Genomic DNA, 10,489 nt, shown 5'->3' on the forward strand with positions numbered 1-10,489 from the left:
TCGGTCGAAAAGTCACTTCCCCGGTCAAATTCTCCGAGTCGATGCATTAGAAACTCTTAACGGCTTCACCCCGATAGACTAGTTTTCATATGAGTGGCCGACTCAAGGAAAAGAACTATATGCGTGCCAACGAAATGCCCGTCTCAATTGATTGAAAATAGAATTGGAAAATTGGGATGTCACAAACCCTAATTCTATCTACCACGTAGTTCTATGGTCCTTTAGCTTGCAGATCTAAGAGCTTCATATTCTCCTCTCCAATGTCGAAAAACAATTACTTAAAGATCAATAAGGAAATTGCAAAGATTGTGATTGAATTGGAACAATGACTGGAGTTAAACAATATACTTCTCAAAGGAAATCAATAAAAAGCATAGATAAAGTAAGACTCGACTTGAAAGCTTTCATACTCGAAGACAAATATTGAACTTAGGAATAATCTAATTTGAATTTGAAACTCAAACCCTCAACAAAGATCTAATCTGAATAATTTTTTCCTAACTCGATGGACTCCTTGATAGATGCAGCATGATTCTTGTTCGAAGTATTGAAACGATTTGAAAGATACGTGCATGTGTAAAATAAGTGTGCAAACTCTTATTCCTCTCATCTTTAATGGGTGAATTTGTTGTGCGTCTTTGATTTTCCTATGCAAGAATCTCTAATTGTCTCACGGTACTTCAAGATGACTTGTCACCGCTTTCGATCCTTTTGCTATTGTTATCCCTTAGTTGATGGATCCTTCTTGGCTCAAACTTCAACTTTCATTCATGTTTGGAATCGATCAATCGCCCGCACGTGTCTTGATCTCTACTAAAATGCTCTTCATCGAAAACTCCTAATTGATGAGCTCTTTAGACCCATCGATAAGTTTCATGGGCCAAGCCTATTAACATAACATTTACAATCGACAAGCTTTTTTAGGCATTTAATTGAGTAGGTCTTATTGGTTAAGCGTATTGTTATGTTTTTTATTTGGGATATTAGCTTCTTTATGTTTTGGTCTAGATTTTGGGTCTGGTGTTAACGAATCTGTACTTGTTAACTAAATAAAATGTAATTAAAAAGAACCACTTGAAAATTATACATACACATTACACGATGCATGCACGGATTAGAAATTTTAACCCAAGTGGTTAATTGGCTCTGGTGGCTTCCATGTAAAGCTATGCAAATTTTAGTTTTACTCAATGTATCCTAAGAAGCAACAAATTACTTCCTGCCGATGCATCTTTGGGAAGACAATGAAGAGGTTTTTATTCATCTTAAATCTAAACATTCTTTTCAAATCCATTTAATGGAAGGACAAACAATATATGAATATAAGGATACATAAAGTGATTCATTGAAGAATAATACCAGTTCGTGCATGTCTATATATATATACATATATGTTCGAGGACAAGTGTCCTTATTTTAGATGTGTAAATCCAAATGATCCTTCAAAGAATTTATGACCATAGATAAAAACTCGAATCTCTTTAAACCGAAATGAACACAATTATATGATGATTTGAAAGCTCTAAAACTCACAAAATCAAGCATTTAACCCAAATTATAGCCAACCTTTTTAAGAATTGGATGTTCTTGCTTTAAAATGAACCATGACCTCAACTTGTGCTCCAAAATTTGTTAATTATATTTTAAACCTAAACAAACATAACCATAGTTAAATAGATGATTTTAAAATTCTAAGCCTCACAAAATCAAGGATATGACCGATATGAATTATACAAGTTGTCTGTATCTCATAATGCGTGCTTTACATAGAGAGTGTGTTTTTTTTTTTCCCTCGAAAGAAAGTTTTAATTTTTGCGTGTCAAACTTAATACATTTCAATCTCATTCAGATGCCCAACATTTGAAGAAACTTTAATCGTACTTTGGTTGCAGTTTTCGTAATAAATTGATGAAATTAGGCGTGTTTAAAATTCGACTGTTTCGGATTATACAGAGTTGAAAGCTTAAGCAAGTTTGGTAGGAGGCAACGAACCAAGTTATACTAAATGCAGTGGGGTTTGCATTATCCACGATAACGCGTAGAAGTCTGTAGTGATCTTACCGAAGGACTCAATGTCGCGCACATGTGCGAACAAAAGTACATGCATCTTCTCAATTTGCTTGTATAGATGTGCCATCCCCCGATAAATTCCAGGTTTGTGGGCATGAAATGAGTTGACAGCATGAGCCCCTGAAATTGAGAGTTTGTCCAGGCTATTTTATTGTTCGATCCGCTTGTCTCCGCATCGAAAACTTTGGACATAAGTGTGCTTTTGTTATTTGGGCTGGCCATCTCCCTTCTAACAGTGTTTCCTTTGGATTAAGCATGATTGTCTTAGAGAATGTTAGAGATATATTTAGGATATCTTATGATTCTATGATTTTGTATATTATACTTGATTTATTTTTATTTGTTACTTTAGACAGTCGTTGTGTAAAGCCTATAAATAGGCACATGTATTATTCATTAGTCAATGAACGAAATATTATTTTTTTATTGATTCACATATTATACCAAAATGTTTTTCTTAAAGGAAATCTTGCAGAGGAAGTTTACATGGCACACTATACTCATTCATCTGATAAATTGTATTGATTACGTCAAGTATTGTATGGATTGAAGCAAGCTCCATGTGCATGGTACTCTAAGTTTAGTTCGGAGAAATTATCAAAAAGTCCTAAACCTTTTGGAATTGTGTCAATTCAGTCATAAACTTATTATTATTATTTTTTTACCAATTGAATCCTAAATCTTTTACAATTATGCCAATTCAGTCATTCCGGCCAAAATAGGCCAGCCAACGCTGATGTGGCCGTTGGTTAGCCTCGATAACAATTTTTTAAATAATATTTTATTTTTCCGAATTATTTTATTAAATTTTTAATCTTTTTTTAACCTTTTTTTCTCTCTCTCTCTCTTTTTCCTCCCCCTCTTCCCTCCTTCTTCCTTTGGCTCACCCGACCGCCAACCCTCCGGTGATCACCGGGCGGACCGAGGCGGCCAATAAAAGCTCACCCGCCCGAGATCGACGGGGAGGGCAAGCTTGCCCTCACCCAACGACGGCGAGGCGAGCTTGCTCGACCACCTCAATCCGGTGATCGACGAGGGCTGGCTAGTCACTAGAGCCAAAGGAAGAAGGAGGGAGTAGGGGGGAAGAGGAAGGAGGAGGGAGGAAAAAAAGAAAAGAAAGAAAAAAGGTAAAAAGGTTAAAAAATTAATAAAATATTTATTGCCCACGCGGCCGGCGGCCACATTAGCGTTAATCGGCCAATTTTGGTCAGAATGACTAAACTAGTACAATTGTAAAAGGTTAAGAAGTCAACTGGCAAAAAAAAAAAAAAGAGTTCAGAATTAAATTGACACAATTACAAAAGGTTTATGACTTTTTGGTAATTCTCCCGCCTTAGTTCAACCATGGAATCTTTGGGCTATAAATCCAATCCTTATGACCACACTTTATTTGTTCAACACATGCATCGTGGATACATTATGCTGCTCTTATATGTGGACGATATAGTTATTACTGAAATGATCGGTATAGCATTACCAAACTCTAGCAGTGTCTTAGTAATTAGTTCGAAATGAAAAATCTTAGGCGACTTTGCTATTTTCTAGGCTTGGAGGTTGCGTCTTATGCTTTTGGTTATTATCTCTCACAAGCAAAATATGCCACTAATCTTATCTCTCAAGGTGGGCTCATTGATAACAAGATTGCTTCTACTCCCATTGAATTGAATGCAAAATTCAATGACAATGATGGAACTCTCCTTCCAAATCCTACACTTTATTGGTAGTTGTTTGGTAGTCTTATATATCTCACTGTTACATATTCTGACATCACTTATACCGTTCACATTATTAGTCAGTACATGACCGTGCCTTGTACAACTAATTTTGCTGCAGTTCTTCGAATTCTTTGCTACGCCAACGGTACATTGTTTGATGGTCTTCATTTTCTATTCATTTTACCTTGGAGTTGACAACTTATTATGATGTTGACTAGCCGGTGACTCTCACGATCGTTGCTTTACTACAAGCTACTACATCTTTTTAGGCAACTTATTTATCTCATGGTGTGGCAAGAAACAGACCACTATTGCTAGCTCTAGTAAAAAAGCAGAATATTGAGCTCTTGCTGATAAGATATTAGAATTTTTATGGTTACGGTGGATACTACAAGATATGGGAGTGCATTATCATATTGGAACAATCATTCATTGTGATAATCGGAGTGCTATCCAAATTGCACATAATGATGTTTTTCATAAACATACCAAGCATATTAAAATAGACTGTCATTTCATCCGATATCACGTTCTTTGTGGCACTTTTGTTTGACTTGTCTCTCGTTTCATCCATTGAACAAACCGTTGATGTTTTTACCAAGAGACATTCACCCAGGTGTTTTCTAGATTTATTTTTCAAACTCAAGTTGACTTCTTTCAAATCATCTTAAGTTTGAGGAGATGTTAGAAATAAATTTAAGATATTATGTGATTCTGTGATTCTATATATTCTCCTTGATTTATTCTTATATCTTACCTTAGATAGTCATTAGGTAAAGCATATAGATAGGTACATGATACTAATCATAGTCAATGAACAAAATATTATTTTTCTCTTCATTCACATATCTCAACTAAGAAGTTGAAATCTCTCGAGAATCTAAGCTTTTCCCATTTGAGATGCAAACCGAGTGGGCGACTTCTCAGCCTCTCGGCCATTTGACTATTGGCTAATGCCAAAAGATGTAAAAACCCTAGAATAAAAAGTCTATTCTACTAATCAAAACAATGATTTTTCAAGGGTCTTCTTCATCTTCAAAATCAAAACCTTTAAATATAAGTATTGTCACGCGCAAAAGATTGACCACGTTATTAGCTCTGACTTTGCTTCTGTGAGCAGTAGCAGCGTCCTACTTTCTTAGTCAAATTGACTTGATTCCCGTCGGCAAAAGCTGCTTTTTGAAGAAAGAATAAGTGGGGTTATGCTGAGACAGTCGAGATCTCCGATGACAAGGGCCGGAACGCGGTTCATCTCGCGCTGAAGTGCCGGCCGAGTCACTCTAAGGCGGTGTTGAGACTGCCCGAGCTGGTGAGGCTGGTGAACAAAGCCAACCGCTATGGAAACACGCCGTTGCATGTGGCTGCTGAGGACCTGAACTACGGAATGGTGAAGAGGTTGCTGAAGATTCCTGGGGTGGATCTCGAGGCGAAAAACGCCAAGGGCTGCACGTTTCGGATGTTTGCGAGTCTCGTTGGCAATACACCAAGGAGAAGGTAATTTTTGCTCATCTTGATAAATCATCTTGTGAACATATGAGATTCTATGTGGGGTTATGTAGTGAAATAGTACGAAAATTAAAGGATACACGGATAAAAAAAAATTATCACATAAATCAACGGAAATGTTAAAAAGTGATCCATTTTTGAAAGCTCTAGACTACATCATACTACACATGCTTAAGATTCTCATGTATTGGAGAAATTTCTAGTACTATGTGGGCAGCAAGTGTACGTGTGAAGGAAGAAAAGCCAGCTGGAAGTTGATTGAATAAAGTCAACAAAAGTGGTAGGGAGCTGCAGAGCATAGAAAAAAGAAGAATAATGGAGAAGCAACCAAAAGATCCGGAAGAAGCCGCAACAAGCAGGAGACAAAGTAGCAAGCTTGTAATTTTAGATTAATTTTGTACTCAAAGTCAGTAGAGGAAGACGGTGACTCACTCCTATAAATAGGAGTTGTGGATGTCTATTCTATGTAGCAAAACAACTAGAAATACTCATTCCTTTGGAATACCAACTATCATAATAAAAGTCCTGTTTTTTACCCATACGCCCTAGCCGTTGTAGTCCACTTATATCCACTCATATTTCACACATACACACTTGCACACACACATGCTTCCTCAAAAATCTAACAGTGATATCAGAGCCACGTCTTTGGTTGGTATTGGGCGTTTGTCCTATCTATCCGTTCCTCAAATGACCCTTTCCAAATACCCAGTAATTAAACTATGGCCAATTCTACCTTATCCTCATTTCCCATTCCCATTTTTGATGGGAACAACTATGACTTTTGGAGCATAAAAATGACTACATTCTTGATGGCCCAAGACTTATGGACATCATGGAAAAAGGTAGCGAGGCTCCGCAAGAAGGTGCCGGTGTTTCGAATGATCAATTACAAAAGGATGCAAGGGCACTATACTTCATCCAACAAGCACTCTTAGAAACCGTATTTCCAAGAATAATTGGATCAAGGACTGCAAAAGGGGCCTAGGATATACTACGAGAAGAATTCAAGGATCGGAAAAGGTACGCACTATTCGCCTTCAAACTATGAGAAGAGATTTTGAGAATTCTAAAATGAAAAATTATGAGACTGTACAAAAATATTGTGGAAAATTAAAGGAACTAGTTAATCAAATGAGAGCCTATGGAGATGGGATAACTGATCAAAGGGTTGTTGAGAAAATATTGGTGTCACTTACCAAAAAATACAACTCCATAGTTACAACTATAGAAGGAACTAAGGACTTGACGACCCTATCAGTGAGTGAATCAATTGGCTCTCTAGAAGCACATGAGAAAAGACTAATGGCACAAGATGAAGATTCAGTTGAAAGTGCCTTTCAATCTAAAGTAAATGTACAGTCTCATCAATCTAAAAATGGTGGAAGGAGCTAATGGAAAAATAAAAAAGGAGGAGAAACTATATTAAAGGAAAATTATCCACCTTGTGGTATTTGCAAGAAAACAAATCATTTGGAGAAGGATTGTTGGTTTATAAATGAAAAACAATGCGCTTTTGTAAAAGATATGGCCACGTAGAAAAGATTGTCGTCGAAAACAAATAATCGAGCAAACTATGTAGAAAAAAAAGAAAATGAAGAGAATACATTCTACACAGGCCAAGCAACAAATGATAATAAAAATGAAACATGGTACATTGATAGTGGGTGTAGCAATCACATGACGGGGGACGAATCTATAATCACTAATATTGATAAGTCAGTGAAATCCCAAGTAAAGTTGGGCAATGGTGCATTAGTATATGTCAAAGGAAAAGGCAACATCATAATGGAAACGAATAAATGCCCAAAATATATACATAATGTATATCTAGTCCCTCGTCTTGCATAAGATCTCGTAAGTGTGGGCCAAATGATACAAAGTGGGTATTCTCTATATTTTAATAGAGATGCCTGCATTATCTATGATAAATATAAAAATGTCATTGCCTCTGTTAAGATGAAAAATAACAATTTTCCTATTCGATGGAAATATGTCAAGATATAGCCATGAAAGCTCAACTTGATGATTCATGGCAATGGCATCAAAGATTTGGCCACTTCAATTTTGTTGGGCTAAAAATTCTCCATCAGAAAAATATGATGAGAGATTTTCCACCCATTACAGAAATTTTAGATGTTTGTGAAAGCTGTCTCCTTGGAAAGCAACAGAGATAGTCTTTCCCATAAGGAGGTGCATGGAGAGCTAAAAAGCCATTGGAGCTAGTTCATATGGACATGTGTGGTCCAATGAGAACCCCCACACTCAATCAGAAAATATTTCATCTTATTCATTGACGATTACACAAGAATGACGTGGGTATACTTTCTTGAAGTTGGAAAGTCGTACAATGCCATTTTGTTTTAGTAATTTGCTACAGAGACAATGCTTCGATGATCTTTGCAGGCCTTTCATTTGTTGAATCATTCTCTTTCATTAAATAGTAAAGCGCGAAACACAAGACAAGTCCTATAATTCTTTTTTATTCAACAAGGATAGCAAATAACTTGGTATCTTCCGAAGTTACTATTTATTTACAAGATTCCCTGCAAGTTGGGACCGTGACAAATACACTCCTCTTGGCTCTGCCGCAACAGCTGTCTTCTGTACCTTTGGAAAGAGTCTCATGTATCCAACAGGTTGCTGAATTTTTCAGCTCAAGGTCCGTTTCTTTCTTTTTCATGTTGTCAGCGTACTCATATGATTGGGAATTATTTGGCAGGCTTCGATGTCGCCTAGGAACGAGGTTCCTTTGAATCGGTGCTGGCCGAAGAGAAAATCTGTTGCGTGCTATATTACTTGCTGCAGCCAACAAGGGACGGCAGGTCAAGTGCAGAAACTGGTCTTCTAAATCATTAATGATTTTACTTTGTTGTTAACATAGGATCAACCTCGCCCCTCTTCATATACCTTCTCATCATAACATGGACATCAGTCCCAGAGAACGAAGTGAACTACGTTGTTCAAATAGCTCAGTCTAATTTCATTGGCTTATTTTGAGCTCAACTCATAGCTCAATGAGCACGCGTGACCCTTTTGGATTACCTCACTTTTTCTCTCATTGTTCGGTGCGCAAATCGATTCATTCCCACTTCTTTCACCATTTTAGGAACCTGTCCGGAGCCACTCTTTGTCCAAGCCTACCCTTGTTGAACCGGGTTGTTACTGGCCCATGGCTTCCACATGGTTCATTACCGAACTATGCCCTGACTAGAGGGATTCCTCTTTAATATCGTATCATGATATCCTTAGATTAATTCACTCAACGTATTGTCTACTTCAGTCTATCCCACCTATCTTGATAGTGCTCCCACCTGTCACAATTTTATCTTTTGATATATAGACGGACTTTCCCCTTTGTCCGTGTCCTTTGCCCCCTGCGACTACTCCTTACCCTAGTTGAACCGGGTTGTTATGGTGCGATTTGAGCTCAAGCCTAGTACTTCCCTCATGCTACCATCTAATTAATAGCCTTAAGAACACGTCACTTTGAAGAGATGATAGACTTCTAGAGTATGTACATTGAGACAAGGGCATTCGATATGAAATGCAGGTCATAAAGTAACAAGTAATACAACAATCTCTACTTAATGGATAGCCATGAGATTGGCTCAATCACCGTAAGATTTAAAAGAAGGAGCAAAGCATATACGCCAAACCTTAATCCAACTATAATAGGGCTGATAGGCGATTGTTTTTAGTTTTGGGGGCTTCAACTGCACTAACGATACTATGGATTAAAGATTTTCTGGAGATAGAATTAACGCATCCAATCCATGGATTAAAGGAAGTAGAGCTCTTCATACGTGTATCTGGAATGTTTCCTACTACGGACCATGCTTTGTGTTGGTGGCCTGGCCCATTAGCACGCAAGGGCGAGTGCTGGTTTCGATCTAACCCAGAAAACGGACTGGCCACTTTTAGGGAATCCCAAATTCCAAAATTTGGAACCTCCAATTACCAATCCAGCTCTTGGTTCTTTGCGCTGAACCCAATTGGATCGGTATGCCTTGTTTTTCTTTTTTCTTTTTAAATTTTTTTTCTCTTCTAGAAGTGAAGCTACATTGAGGGTGGAGGAGATATGCATTGTGAAATTTTTGCTTAGATCCAAAACCAAACTTCAAAATCACAAACAAACTAGAAAAGAAAACTATATCTTCGTTATATTTTCATGATGTGATAAGGAACTCATGCCAAGTTTTCATATTAAACAGGAAATCCATTTATGCTTAGCAAAAAGATAAGTCTTAGATTATCAAATACCAACATAAGAAATCTGATTATCTACAAAAAAGAATTAATGTACTCTAATTTTTTTTTTAAAATTATAGCTTCCAACAAAAAAAGAAGAAAAAGACACTGCCATCGTGGGTGGACATTGTCGATTCCCATTTCCATAAACTGGGAACGGACCATATCCATTCATATTCCTGATTATAGGGTAGGAATTGATCCACCCCGGAATTGATCGCCCCAATTAGCATGGCATGGCACAACCCACAGCATCGCTAAGCGAAGCTTGGCATGACCCATGGGCCACCATGGCCCAATAGTGTTGTGCTTCTTGCCGGGTTACTGCAGCCGAGCAATTCTTTTAGAACCTTTTTAGCTGATCCACAATAGCCCAATAGTTACATGGCTGTATATCGGCAGCAATTGCGAGAGCAGCATCAATTGCAATTTTCTTCCACTCCAGTTTCAATATAATCATCAAGCCAATCTTAGGTCCATAGAATCGAGAGCACATTTTGATTTCCCACCCCAGATAGCACGTATGGAGCCCCACAGACCATAGTGTGCCCATATTTGTGTCCCTTAATTACAGCATCTCCACCATGACACATCATGGCTGATTCTAGTCAAATTTCATAATCTCATGCTTCGTTGGCGAAAAATCCAGTCAAAATTTTTCAAAATCAACGTCAACTCGCACATCCAGCATGATGGCCTTCATACCTTTTGTGCCTTCCCTTTCAGCTTTTGAAAATGTGAAAGTTGGAACATTTGACCTGAATTCGGATGCTGGCTATGATTGGAGTGCCTCTGCTCTGACTTGACCATGATGCGAGAGCCAACCAGCGTGTTCAACTCGACTTCGACTTTTCTAGCATGTGTTTGGAAGTCGTTCGGGGACAATGACATCGGGCATTTTCAGGCACTGAAGGAATTCACAAGACAAATTGAGAGGCATTATTAAC

At 37.8% G+C, this 10,489-nt stretch overlaps 1 protein-coding gene across 1 annotated transcript in view; it reads left to right on the forward strand.

Moving 5' to 3' along the window:
- Positions 1-5,283, forward strand: part of LOC120294307 (death-associated protein kinase 1-like) — a 14,851-nt gene extending 9,568 nt beyond the window's left edge. The window contains exons 2-3 of the mRNA XM_039314325.1: positions 3,795-3,930; positions 5,000-5,283. Coding sequence (XP_039170259.1) covers positions 3,795-3,930; positions 5,000-5,283 — 420 coding nt within the window. The remainder of the gene's footprint in view (positions 1-3,794; positions 3,931-4,999) is intronic.
- The last annotated feature ends 5,206 nt before the right edge of the window (positions 5,284-10,489 follow it).

Source organism: Eucalyptus grandis, chromosome 6, assembly GCF_016545825.1.
Source record: "Eucalyptus grandis isolate ANBG69807.140 chromosome 6, ASM1654582v1, whole genome shotgun sequence".
Lineage (NCBI taxonomy): Eukaryota > Viridiplantae > Streptophyta > Magnoliopsida > Myrtales > Myrtaceae > Eucalyptus > Eucalyptus grandis.